The following is a 14374-nucleotide window of genomic DNA, read 5'->3' as shown; positions in this document are numbered from 1 at the left end:
TGGCAGGAGAGAGGGCGGTGCTGTACATGGTTATCATGAGGCACTCTTAGCTACGACGCAGGCCTCTTGGTGCCGGGTGGATCTGTGGGCCATGTTATTTCAAGGCTCCACTGTATTATGAAATATTTATAGGCCTCATTCATTTTTTTCTTACTTATTAGAGATCCAAGGCCACTAGTGTTGCAGATTATTATATCTCTGGTCTAAAGGGAATTATAGTTGAGACTTCATGAATTTTCCTTGACAAAAAGGACTAAAGCAGAAATGTAGTTATATAAAGCTGTAAGCTGTGCATTTAAGGTACTCTTCAGTAAACTGAAACCTGTAAGCTGAAATATATGGCACAGACATCTTTCTTCACCATAAATCTTCCACTAATCCCATCATTATTGTCTTCTCTGCCATCTGCTCCTATGGTCTCACAGATACCCTCATGCTCTCTTATGGGCATGTGCTTGTGCTTTCTCCATCTCCCTTTTATTAACTGTGGATCAAGAAGGCTTGGGGAGAGAAAAGGCATAGCCACCACACCTCATACCACTCCAAACTGCCTTCGTGTTTAGCACTAAATTGCTTCTTATTTTACACATGTAGTCTCACCACAGGGGATAATAATTGCTTGATACAATGGACAAAGACCACGTTTTAGTAGAGGAGGGATTTTGATTTACTCTTATAGGTAGAATTATTTTCCAGGCCTCTGTGTCCAACATCTGATGCAAGAGATGGATGGAAATGATAAATAAATCTTGACACTTCTGGCAAATATGTAAGGGGAAAAAATTGAGTTTAAGGAGAATGTCATCCTTAACATGGATTCCTTGTTAATAAATAAAACACGAGTCTAGTATTTTGCTGAATTTTTATAAGTGCATGAAATGAAAGGTTTTCATTTGCTTTGTGATGATGTCAAGCAACTGTTTTCTGTTTAATTGTTGTGTTGTTGCTCTTATAGCTCAAAGCATTCAGTAAACCAGGGTTCCAAGGTGAATGTATAGATTTTACCAAAGAAATTTCGGATTTGACTTCATCATTCACGCCATGTTCTTTTAAAGTTCTTCGGGGTTGGTAAGTATGCTTATGGAATGATTTCTGCTGCTGTTTACATAACTAAATTTCTTTTAAATTTACAGAGATTTAACTTTATTTTTTGCGTATACAGTGAAATAAACATATTTAATCATTAGTCAACTGCTAATTTGCCTATATGATCTTTGCCCAGCTTGTATTACAAGCTACTGTGAAATTGAATGCTGATTAGCCAACTTTGGGAGCATTTTGGTGGGGTTTTTTTTTTCTCATTGTTATCTTAGATTATTTCCTAAATGTTTTGAATGTTTATATTGTGTGTTTACTGTGTAGTACAATAGAATGCTATAAAAATTAGCATTTTTTGTCCAGATAAGACATATTACTCCTAAATTTAAAAAAACCTTTTTGTTTGTTTAAAGTATTCATTGTCCTTCCCTGGTGGCGCAGTGGTTGAGAATCTGCCTGCCAATGCAGAGGACACGGGTTCGAGCCCTGGTCTGGGAAGAGCCCACATGCCGCGGAGCAATTAGCCCCGTGAGCCACAATTACTGAGCCTGCGCGTCTGGAGCCTGTGCTCCGCAACAAGAGAGGCCACGATAGTGAGAGGCCTGTGCACCGCGATGAAGAGTGGCCCCCACTTGCCACAACTAGAGAAAGCCCTCGCGCAGAAACGAAGACCCAACACAGCCATAAATAAATAAATAAATAATTTAAATAAATAAACAAATAAATAAAGTATTCATTGTCCCCATTTCACAGATGAGGATCCCTGATTTAGAGTTAGTTTCCCAAGGTCACACACCAAATGTCAGACCCAGGATTGTTGGGCCGTTTTTTTTTTTTTTTCTGTATTCTTCCAGCTGTGGCAATGTACTGGACCTTTCTCACATGTATATGAGACTGTATGTGATTCTCAATTTATATTCTAACATATATTCCTTTTTTTAACATCTTTATTGGAGTAGAATTGCTTCACAATAGTGTGCTAGTTTCCGCTTTATAACAAAGTGAATCAGTTATACATATACATATGTTCCCATATCTCTTCCCTCTTGTTTCTCCCTCCCTCCCACCCTCCCTATCCCACCCCTCTAGGACATATATTCTATGTATCATTTTTTATTTTTTTTTTATTATTTATTTATTTATATTTTTTGCGGTACACGGGCCTCTCACTGTTGTGGCCTCTCCCATTGCGGAGCACAGGCTCCGGACGCGCAGGCTCAACGGCCATGGCTCACGGGCCCAGCCGCTCTGCGGCATGTGGGATCTTCCCGGACCAGGGCACGAACCCGCGTCCCCTGCATCGGTAGGCAGACTCTCAACCACTGTGCCACCAGGGAAGCCCTATCATTTTTTATTGTGGTACAATATGTATAACATGAAATTTATCATTTTAGCCACTTTTAAGTGTATGTATCTTTACAGTGGCATCTCTGTATGTCAAGTATCTACCTAATAACTCATCAAAGTCTCTCTTCTCCCTTCAAAATATCTTGGATTCATCCGTTCTCCTCCGTTTCTCTTGAACTGGTAGAGACAGGGGTCCTATCTTCCACTTGAGGAATTTCAGTCCCCTAATGAGCCACACTCCAGTGTCATCTTTTTGTTTTTTAATCAATCAATTAATTAATTAATTTTTTGGCTACGTTGGGTCTTCTGTTGCTGTGTGCGGGCTTTCTCTAGTTGTGGCAAGCGGCGGCTACTCTTCGTTGTGGTGCGCAGGCTTCTCATTGCAGTGACTTCTCTTGTTGTGGAGCACAGGCTGTAGGCATGCAGGCTTCAGTAGTTGTGGCACACGGACTTCAGTAGTTGTGCTCATGGGCTTAGAGCACAGGCTCAGTAGTTGTGGCGCATGGGCTTAGTTGCTCCGCGGCATGTGGGATCTTCCTGGACCAGGGCTCGAACCTGTGTCCCATGAATTGGCAGGCAGATTCTTAACCACTGCACCACCAGGGAAGTCCCCCAGCGTCATCTTATTTCCAGTGTTTACCACAAACCAATCATAGCCCAGCTATTTGTCCCCAAATCCAGCTTAATATTTTACTACTCTTCTTTAAATCCCAGTCATTCTCTAATACCAGTCAGATCAAGTTCAAACTCTTCCTTTTCCAGGATTTACCGTCAATGAGTCTCGTTTTCCATATCCATGCTCCATTCTGTCCTTGTACTGTCCTCCTTTCCTCCTGTCTTCGGGCATTTCCTCAGCTGTGTGTTTTCCTCCTTACCCGCTGTACCAGGGGTCAGCAGACTTTTTCTGCAAAGGGCCAGGTAGTAGATATTTTCAGTTTTGTGGGCCATACAGGCCCTGTCCCAGCTATTCAGCACTGCCACTGTAGCACCAAAGCAGCCTTAGGCAATACATAAGCGAATGAGCATCGCTGTGTTCCAGTGAAACTCTGTTCATGGATATTGAGATTTGAATTGTATATAATATTCACATATCACAAAATCTTCTTTTAATTTTTTAAAACCATTTAAAAATGCAAAAATCAGTCTTAGCTTGTGAGCTGTTGGAAAACGGGCTATGAGGTGGATTTGGCCTACATGCTGTAGTTTGCTAATCCCCGCTCTGTATCAAAGGTGGTAGGTTTCAGGTAAATCTAGCAGATGTTATTTGGTTGGCCTACACACTACGTTTTAAAAGTTTTTTGTATCAATACTTAAGTTTAGAATATTTTTCAGAAGAATCTGTTTTTCACCTTCTCTTTAAAAAATCAGAAGATTTGGAAACTCTGGGGAAACATTCACCTTTGGTGATAATTAGCTGGTGTTGAGTAGAGGCATATGTGCTCCCCAGTGTACCATAGGATATATTGCCAATTATTTTTCATCTGGTACACTACTCATTTATATTACGTGCCTGACCTCCTGCAGGTACGTAACGTCGTGAGCCCTGCTTAATACTAACCTGCATATATGTTTTTAAGGTTCAGTCCATTCTCATTCCCTCTGTTAACCTTCTTGATTAACCCTAAATCAAACAGTCTTTTCCCTTTCTGATTTCCTATAACTCTTACTACTTTGAACCTCTCTGTATCTGTTACTGTTTTTATACTTACTTCCAAGAAGGGTATGAAAGTTTTACAATGTGAAAACACATAAAGTAGGACACGGTTAGTTAAATAGATTATCTGCAACTCTTTAGTGAGAAATATGTATATCAAGGGCCTGAAATAGTCTTGTTCCTAGTATTTGACTCTGAGTTTTCTTCTCTAAGAAAAAAGAAAGTATTTTGCAAGATATAGTTTAAATTTTCTGATAAAAGGAAGCACTGAAGTTTTTTTTGTTTTTTGGAGGGAAATGTTTTTGTCCTAGACACTGAAGTCTAGGACAAATTAGTCATATGTATTGCTTCATGTAGGAAATGTATATGTTATTTACTTATAAATAAATGTATATATAATTTATACATATTTTTCAGTATAATGTGTGTGTGTATATATATATATATATATATAATTTATATACACAGTTGTCCCTTGATATCTGTGAGGGATTGTTTCCAGGAGTCCCCACATATACCAAAATCTGTGGATGCTCAAGTCCCTTATATAAAGTGGCTGACTACAGTCGGACCTCTGTATCTGCAGGTAGGAAACCTGTAGATACAGAGGGCCAACTACATACAAAATGTACATTTTATTTACATATTTTATTTAGGTTTATGTGTAATTTATTAAACTATAGTTTTAATAAAAGAATACAGGAACCATGGTGATTGTTTAAGTATGGGGGATGCTTCAGAGATGAGGATTTGAGCCCAGTTCACCCCTATGTAATCTTAAGCAAATTGGACCATCTCTCTAAACCTCAGTTTCCTCCTCTGTAAATGTGGGCTAATAACAGTACTTACCTCAAAGGATTCTTATAAGAACTAAATAAATAACGCACATAAGGGCTTAGCTGCATGCCCAGCACATTGAAAAACCTATCGGAAATATTGGCTATAAAATGCTTATTACATAGGAGACATGGCAGTAAATTTTGTCACAGAGCATTTCTGTGGTTATCTAAAGTTAACCTCGTATAGCTAGAGCACAGTTCTGGTGATCTTAAAATACAGAGCTAGAGCTTAAACACACCAAAGCTAAAGTAGTAACAGTCAATTAACTTCTCCCTTGTGCCCCTTCTCTCCAAAATGGCATGTCTTAGCCGAGCTTTTGATGAGTGCTATATTGAAGATAATTTGCTATGGAAGATTCTAAAGGGTTCATTTCTTTTTAAAAATCTCCGCTTGCCATCAGCTATGCAGGTGACAGGTTTTAAATACTGTTGTGTGAGTTTAGGAGTCTAGCTTCTAACTCAACCTAGACTGAAAGCAAACTCATCATTAAGGGTACAAATTTTGGTTTTTCTCAAAAAGAATTTCTAATCTGTTAAAGTACTTAATAATTACTATAATTTGATCCCAGGTTTTTATACTGGAAAGCACTGAATGAAGTTAATGTCTTTAGCTTACAGCAGATGTTTTATTTCAAATTTATTTAATAGTTGGGGGAATCTTGGGCAAATCCCCTAACTTTTTTACCTCACTGGTTTCTACCTCATAAAGTAATGAGTACGTGGTGAAATAATGCATGCAGAGTACCTCGTCTGGCACGTGGTAAGCAGTCAATAGGTGACAGTAGTAGCTTTTTTTTTTTTTTTTCCCAAACCAACTCTGGGTATTTGCTGCTGACCAGCACCAGGAATTTTGTGTCCTACTCCTACCCTGGCTCCCACTGCATGGTGACGAGTCAAACTGCCAACTGATGCACTTTGACTGAATGTTCCACCGCTTGGTTTTTCAGCTGGCTCCTGTATTACCAAGAGGACATTTCTAATCATCAGTGTGTGTTAGAAGAAGGGCTGTATGCTGACCTTACGTCCTGTGGCTGCCCAACATCTAGAGTCAGATCCCTCAAGCCCATTGACTATGTAAGTACTTCGCTGATGCATATTTATAAGACTTTTTCTTGTCCATTTTAATTACCGTGAATGATAACATGAAGTTGGAAGAAATAATACAGGGGAAAATATAAAAATTTAAGTAACTTGCTTGAAGATTGTAAAATTGAGATTCACTCATGAAATCCAACTAATGAAAGATTGATTTTTGTTGTTGTTGCACTGCGCAGCTTGTGGGATCTTAGTTCCCTGACCAGGGATTGAACCCTGGCCCTCGGCAGTGAAAGCACTGAGTCCTAACCACTGGACCACCAGGGAATTCCCAAGATTGATATTTTTCTTCTTTCTTTGTTTTTTTTTTTTTTTGATCAGAATGCAAAATTTAGGAAGTAGAGTAATATAGCCCTGAGCTTAAATGAATACTTTAATGACTTTGGGTGACATTGACAAAGTTACTTAGTTTCCTCATCTATAAAAGATAGTAGTACTTTGTAAGGCCACTGGGATATTAAATGTGATGGTGCTTGTAAAATACCTAGCACATGGTGAGCGCTCAATAAGTATTAGCTATTAGTATCGTGGCTGTAATTGGTAGAGCTGCTTCATAAAAATAATAACCTGATCATTTTATTATTCGGCTAGATAAGTCACATAACAGCTTGCCTGCTACTTAGGTTTGCAGTGTTACTTTAAGTCATGGAACACCATTGGTATTGATTTCAAACCTTGTTTTGGGGGAACTAGGGCTTTCCTGCCTAGAATGTGCAGAGTTATCTGGGTCACCTTGGAGGCTTACATTTATAGAGTAAGTAATTTCTCCTTTCTGTCATATTTACTCAGAATTTTAAGTGTGAGAAAAACAAGATAGCTATTCTGGGACATTCATTCCAGGTTCCTAGTTAGTAGTGTCTTTGCAGAGGAGGTAGTAAGGATCTGGAATATTTTTAAGATGTCTAGTTATGATGATTCCCTAGGAGCATTTGGTCAAAGCTGAGATTTACACAATGATGACTAGAAGCCCTACATGGTGACAGGAGTGACTCAGTCAGATCTTTCAACCAGAGCTGACTCCAGGAGTGACGATCATACTCAGGATCTTCGATCCCAACCTCAGCAATGTAGTCTTTTTTTTTTTTTTTAAGATTTAGTATTTATTTATTTATTTTTAATTTTTAAAATTTTTGGCTGCATCAGGTCTTAGTTGCGGCAGGCGGGCTCTTTATTGCGGCACACGGGCTTCTCTCTAGTTGTGGTGCGCATGCTCCAGAGCTCATGGGCTCTGTAGTTTGCGGCACGTGGGCTCTCTAGTTGAGGCGTATGAGCTCAGTAGTTGTGGCTCATGGGCTTAGTTGCCCCGCAGCATGTGGGATCTTAGTTCCCTGACTAGGGATCGAACCCGTGTCCCCTGCATCGTAAGGCAGATTCTTTACCACTGGACCACCAGCGAAGTCCCAGCAATGTAGTCTTATTTCAAGGCATTCCTGGAGAGAGTATTCTTGGTATCAGGGTAAAAATAGAGTCTTGGCTGAGGAACAAGAATAAAAATAGAGCCTCGGTCTCTCTTAGTGACCTTTAGACACCAACTTGGAAAGACTCGGTGGCTACTGATGCTTCCTGTCTATTGGAGGAAAACTGGATTTAAAAAAAAAAAAAAAAAAAAAGAATGTGTTTTGGTCAGTCTCTCCAAGTATTGATAAGGCTGGAAGAGGCATGGGAAAGTAGTCTGCATTTACTGGGAAGGGAACTTTTTAGCAATTTTTAGTGGTCAAACTAGCAAGACAGATACTTAGGTGCTCCAAATGAATGGTATTACTATTTTTGTTTGAGCAGTTACATTTCTTCCACATTCATGAAGTCAAAAATAAATAGTTAAAATTAGGAGTAAAAATACAGACAGAGAAAAGAAACATCTCTACATAAGTTGAACTATGCAGTTGCATGTCCCTGGTTTGGTCCTGTGGAATCCAGGCAGTGTAGATGAAGGTGCCTCTTGGAAAGGATTTGAGAGCTATAGCCTTTTCACTTCAAGAACTGATTAAAGAGTGTATTCAGTTTATGTAAGGAGAGCATATAAGTTTTCTTAATGCCTTTACCAGGTATGTTTTGAATCTCTGAAAGGTCTTTGTTGAAGCCATGTTTAGGCAGTAGGTTTGGTGGTGAAATGGAAGGAATATGGGGTGACGTAGAGCATCCCAGTAAAGATCTGCAAGCTGACCAGGCGGCAGCCTCAACAGGTAACATTTCCTTGGTGAAGTCAACCATGCTTCACCCTGGTGGCCCTGAAACCCTGAGTTGATCAGACCTAGGAGATTGATAGGTAAACCAGAAGGCCAACCTGGTAATTTGTAGTAGGTGGATTCTAGTGGCTAGAATACTTGAGAATTCTGTCCTGGGCATTTTTCTGCCTCTCTGGAAGAACCCAGGAAATGGAATTAGTCATCAGACATTTTAAGATTTGGATAAAATTAGGTAGATGTCTTGAGTAGTTTACCTGGGCTAATATTACCCACAAAAGAGACTCCACCACCCCACCTCCCCAGTTGTTTGCATTCTCCAGATTCTGTGTCTCCTTTCCTTGGAAAATTCTAGACACACTGTATCTATCCTGCTTCTCTGATTACTTTCACAGTCCTGTCCCCCTACTGTGTTCCTACTTAGGAATTGATATGCCTTTTTCTATAGATTGGTTAATACTACTGCTCATGCCACAATCCAGTGTGATTCTGGATTCATTGTGGGAAATGTTACGTCCAGTTGAGTTAACTTTACACGTATATGAGCTAAATTTTTGATTTTTGCTTTTATTAGTTAAAACTGCAGAATTATGAGGGTGTTGCTTGTAGTTGGCATTCCCAGACATGCTGTGACTTTTAGTGTTAAAGTGTCATAATGGTATAGTATTGAGGAATCCTAACACTTCATCTTCATACAAGATCAGTATGTCTTGCAAATGACAGTTTGCTCCAGGCTGATTTCTATCTGTGCAGACATATGTTACATTCTAGAGGTCCATGGATGCATAATTTGCAGTCATTTTACTGTGAAAGGAGCTGCGAGCATAGTTTACAGTTCTGCTTTTCACTAGTGTGACCTTGTACAAATCACCTAATTTATTTTGACCTCAGTTAACTCATCTGTAAAAAAAACTGTTAGAACAGGTATTTTTACATCTTTGACAGCCTCCACTTCAACAGAATAAGTATCCTGGGCATATTTCTAATTGGACATGAAAAGCAATGTGTCCAGTCTTAGGCCTCACATGGTCTGAGGGAATAAGATGGTATGTTAGCTTTCAATAAGGTTATGCCAAATAACAGTCCCCAGAACAGTTGATGAGGGGCTAGAGGTGGGTGGGGAACATTAAGTAAAATGTTTTTTAAGATTGGTCTAGTAGTGTGTGGGGTAACCTGCTTTTGTTGCGTTTCCATGGGAGCAGCAGTCTTCCCATTACTTCTTTAGTGTCTCCATGGTGGCTTGGCATGGAAGTTGGCCTCCTTTGAAGTATAATCCAATCCTGGTAGCTATAAGCAGGCAAAGCAAAAGAAGCATTGTAACAAGAGGTTGTAGAAAAAGTTCAAATGAAATTTATGACTGTGATGACATAAATGATCTTAAAAGGTAGAATAAGAATTGGCGAGACAATAATTCATTCTGTGCAAGAGTAATGAATAAGGGAGGGGTACAGCTATAAATAGAAGAGGACTGTAAATCCAGCCACAGATGAAAGGAAGCAATGACTTTATAAAGTGTAGAGGAGTTTGGTTACTTTTAAATTTTCAGATGAACTCATATATAGTTAATAGCAGTAACTACTGTGTACATTTTGAACATGAAGGCCAACAAAAACCTACAGTAAACATCATACTTCCAAGTGGGATATCTGAAGCATTTCCTTTTAAATTCAGGCAGAAGACAATGATCTCTACTATCACCACTTCTATTCAACATTATTTTGGAGTCCTAGGCACTTTAATAAGATTAAAACCAAAAAAGGTATAAAGGAAGAAACAAAATTGTCAAGAATATCCACAGACAAGTTATTAGGATTAATATGAAATCTTTAAAAGTTGCCAATTACAAGATAAATATCAATTAAAATATAGGATACTTAGAAATAAATCTAACATAATGCAAGTAAGTTCTTTATGAGGAAAATTGTAAAAACTTTCTTGAAGGACATAAAAAGATGGAGAGAGATTTTATAGATGAAAAGACTCAATATTGTAAATATTTTGGTCTTCCCCAAATTAATAAAATTTCAGGCAGAATGCTTACAGAATCTTTTGTCTTTTGCAGGGGTGGTGGTAAAACATGACGAGCTCCTTCTAAAATTAATTTGGCAAAGATAGGGGTTCAAAATAGCCAAGATTATTTTTAAGAACAATAGGCAGGATCACTTGTCCTACCAAATATAGATATTGCATTATTCATCAGTAATAATTAAGGTAGTGAGTATTGGTGCAAGGAGAGACCAATAGAAGAGTGGGATAGGAGAGCATAGAAACTGACCTACATGAATAATGGAATTTGGAAGGTGACAGAAATAGCATTTCAGTGGGACTATTATGAAAGACGGTTGGCCCTTTACATGGAAAAAGATACCATTTGAATCTTGCTTTATTCCAAACACCAAAAATAAACTCCAGATGGATTAATGGCAACCTAAATGTGAAAAACAAACCTGAATGAAATGTACAGTGCCGGGCATATAGTTAGTAATTACGTGATACCTTTGTAAGGTGACAGATGACAACTCGACTTCACGGTGATTGTTTTGGAATGTATAGAAATATTGAACCACTATATTGTGCACCAGGAACTAACATGGTGTTGTAGTTCAATTATACTTCAAAAACAAACAGACAAACAAACTCATAGAAAAAGAGGTCAAAAATAAAAAAAGAAAAAGAGGTCAGATTTATGGTTAACAGGGAGTGGGAGGTGGTGGAGGGGGAATTGGATGGCAGTTAGTCAAAAGATGCAGACTTCTAGTTATAAGATAAATAAATACTAAAGATGTAATTTGTAATATGATAAATAGAATTAACACTGCTATATGTTATATAAGAAAGTTGTTAAGAAAGTAAATCCTAAGAGTTCTCATCACAAGGAAAAACAATTTTTTCCAATTTCATTTTGTATCTATATGAGATGACGAGTGCTCACTAAACTTACTGTGGTCCTCATTTCACAATGTATGTAGGTCAGATCATTGTGCTGTACACCTTAAACCTGTACAGTGTTGTGTGTCAATTATGTGTCAATAAAACTGGAAGAAAAAAACAGAAGAAAATATGGAAAACTATGCTAATGTTATTGGAGTAGGATGGATTTAAACGCAAAACATACAAGTCAGTAGTAAAAGGCAAGTGTATCAGTTTCCTGTTGCTGCTGTAACAAGTTACCACAAATTTAGTGCTGAAAACAACAGAAATGATCTTACAGTTCTGGAGGTCAGAAGTCTAAAATAGGTCTTACTGGGGTAAAATTACGGGGTTGGCAAGGCTGCATACCTTCTGGGAGACACTAGGGACGAATCTGATTCTTTAACTTTTCCAGCTTCTAGAGGTCCCCAGCATTCCTTGGCTCATGGCCCTCTTCCATCTTCAAAGTTTATCACTTCAAATTCTGTTCTCTATCCTCTGTCTCTGACCCTCTTATAAGGACCTATGTGATTATATTAGGTCTATCTGGATAATCCAGACAAATATCCCCATCTCTAGATTCTTAACTCTTAATCACATTTGCAAAGTCCCTTCCACTATATCAGCTAACATATTCATAGGTTCCAGGATTAGGATGTAGACCTCTTTTTGGTTGGTGGTGGGGGGAACATTAATTACTGAGCCTACCACAGCAAGCCACAGACTGGAGAATATATTTTCAGCCCTTACAAGCTACAAAGGTTTAATGTATAGAATATAAAAAGAACTCTTTCAAATCAACTGAAAAAAAAAGAAAACCTATTTTAAAAATCAGCAGACTATGAATAGGCAGTTCATAAATGTGAGAAAATGGCTAATAACATACAAAGGATGTTAAACCTCACTAGTGATCCAGTAAATGCAAATTATCAATAAAATAGTAATTAGGTAGCATTACCTTACTTTAGGTACAAACATTGGAAGATCTGACAATACCAAAGCTTAGTTTGGTGGCAGAGAAGTGGAATTATTCGGACAAAGCTAGTGGAAGGAGTATCAGTTGCTATAAGGGAAAATAAGGATGTTTGTTGCAGCATTGATGGATGAAACAAACTATAGTACAGCACAATCATAAAAGGAAATATAATATATTAAGTGAGGTTCATGTGTTACTAAGAATGTTACAGTAAGATATATTTCTGTGAAATTTAAAAACAAAGGATGTATAAAGATTCACAACTTCAGCATAGTGGTTACTTCTAGGGAGGGGGGAAAATTAAAATTCATCTGTACATGTTATGTTTTTACTTGTTTATACAATTTGATATAAATATAGTAAAATTCAAATGTATTACTTCTGGGTGCTAGATACATGATCATCTAGATATTATTTATTCTTTTTGAAATGTATTATAACTTTTTTTTTAAAGGAAGAAGATCAGTTAGAAAGGTAGGCCTGTGATGAAACTGATTTTCTAAGCCAAGTGAAAGAGGCTTTTATGAGGGGCATTACAGTTCACTGGAGAAGAGTTTGGTTTGAGAGTCTGACAGACCATTGCTTGTTAGCTGAGTGACCCTGGGCATGTTTCTGATCACTCTATGCCTCACCTTTCTCATCGACTAAAATGAGGATTACATGAGCTAGTGCATATGAAGCCTTTAGCACATGAAAACACTCAATAATATTATAATAGCTCATAGACAAGAATTAATATTTGTTGTGCAACATCAAGATTTGATAAGACTGAAAGTATTTATGTGATTTTGTTTTAAATGGGCCAAACTTAGAAGATTCCGGATTAGAGTCTCATTAGAGATTTATGAGCCTTCTATTAAATTTTCATCACTGCAGATACGTTTTTGCCAGCACACTGTTTGGTATTTCTCTGGATTGGAATGGTATTTGAGGTGCACATTATGGTTACTTTCCTTGAATTCAGTCTAGTTGTTCATAGTTTTTTAGCCATGGTTCACTTGGCAAAGATTAGGGTGAAGTGATATTGTTGGGCTATACAGATATGGCTGTTCTTAGTGGCTGTTTGCTTAGATATTTTTAAAATAAAATAACATGTTATATTTAGAGTCTAACCAACTAACATAATCCTAAGGTAATATCAACACCTTTTCCATACAAGCAGTGATTTGAAACTCAAAGAACTATACAATGCTAATGTACAGGTCTCTATGGTTTTTGGGGTTTTTTTTTTTTTTTGTATGTAAATAAATGAGCATGTTTACTGCCCAAAGGGAAAGAGCCAGGAAAAAGTGGAAGGTGGAAATGTCAGAGACAGATGATATGGGACAGAAGAATTCCCCTGGACTTGGCAACTGGAAATACCTCAGAGTGAAGATCTGGTTAAGGCAGATAAGGATGTAAAGTGCTAAAAAGCAGTAGAGATGATAGCTAACTTTGTTACTCTGGCAGATGAGGCTGCAAAGCCCTTTGGAGATCAGAACGTGAAGGGCTTTGTATACCATGAAAGGAAGTTTTGGATACTTCCTGTTAGAGATCAGAGCTCAAGAGCTTCCTTCCATCTCAGTGTTTGAACTTGTTTAAGTATCCCAGGCACTTGGCAAATTATCTGGCATGCAAGAAAAATTCAGAAATGTTTGCTAAATTGAATAATTTCTTCTTTCTTCTAAGCAATGAGAAGTAAGGCAAAATTTTATCAGATGCTTTGTTTTTAGTATTAATAGTCAATAAACTGTCCGAGTAATTTTCACCTCTGTTCTCACTTCCAGAATGGCCTCTTTTTCTCCAATAAATGTGGTCTTTGAATGGGATGTTCCCTTTCATTATGTTTTTGTCAGAGGTCTCTCTCCCACCCCCGCCAACTCCCCCCTTTTAGTCTAACACAGACTCTAACTAGAGATATTCTGTGTGATTACACAAACCATGCTTCTAGGACCCCAACATATTTCCATTTCAAAAATCTTTTGACTATGTGCTTTCAAGTTATAGTTTATGTACTCCCTGGAGTGAAAAATTGAAGTCTTGGTCTCATGTTGACACTGAGCTAACCAATGTAATTCAATATTTGCTTCGTCTTTAAAATTAGGAAAAGACCATTTAACAGACTTCATTCCACCTCCAAGACTTGCTATATGGATAAAAAAATAATGAAAAAAAATGTATAAAGTACACATGTTCTCTTTACCATCTTGCAAACTCATGCAATTGATGATTAGGGAAACTAATTCACCCCCATTGTTAAATACTATTCAAGCTCATATTCAAGTCTGTATAGTTTTAAGAAATGTCAAAAATTAGTAGTTAGATTTAAACATTTTATCCAATATATATTGAA

The 14374-nt window shown here is 37.7% G+C and overlaps 1 protein-coding gene across 1 annotated transcript in view; it reads left to right on the top strand.

The window, feature by feature from the left end:
• The window catches only part of CRYBG3 (crystallin beta-gamma domain containing 3), a 120921-nt gene that overhangs the window by 83438 nt on the left and 23109 nt on the right, over window positions 1–14374 (top strand). Inside the window, exons 16-17 of the mRNA XM_082625910.1 lie at window positions 956–1068; window positions 5826–5952. Coding sequence (XP_082482036.1) covers window positions 956–1068; window positions 5826–5952 — 240 coding nt within the window. The remainder of the gene's footprint in view (window positions 1–955; window positions 1069–5825; window positions 5953–14374) is intronic.

The sequence above is a fragment of the Mesoplodon mirus genome (assembly GCF_964341445.2).
Source record: "Mesoplodon mirus genome assembly, chromosome: 6".
NCBI lineage: Eukaryota > Metazoa > Chordata > Mammalia > Artiodactyla > Ziphiidae > Mesoplodon > Mesoplodon mirus.
Note: the sequence above shows the minus strand (reverse complement) of the source record. Positions and strands in the feature narration are given on the sequence as shown.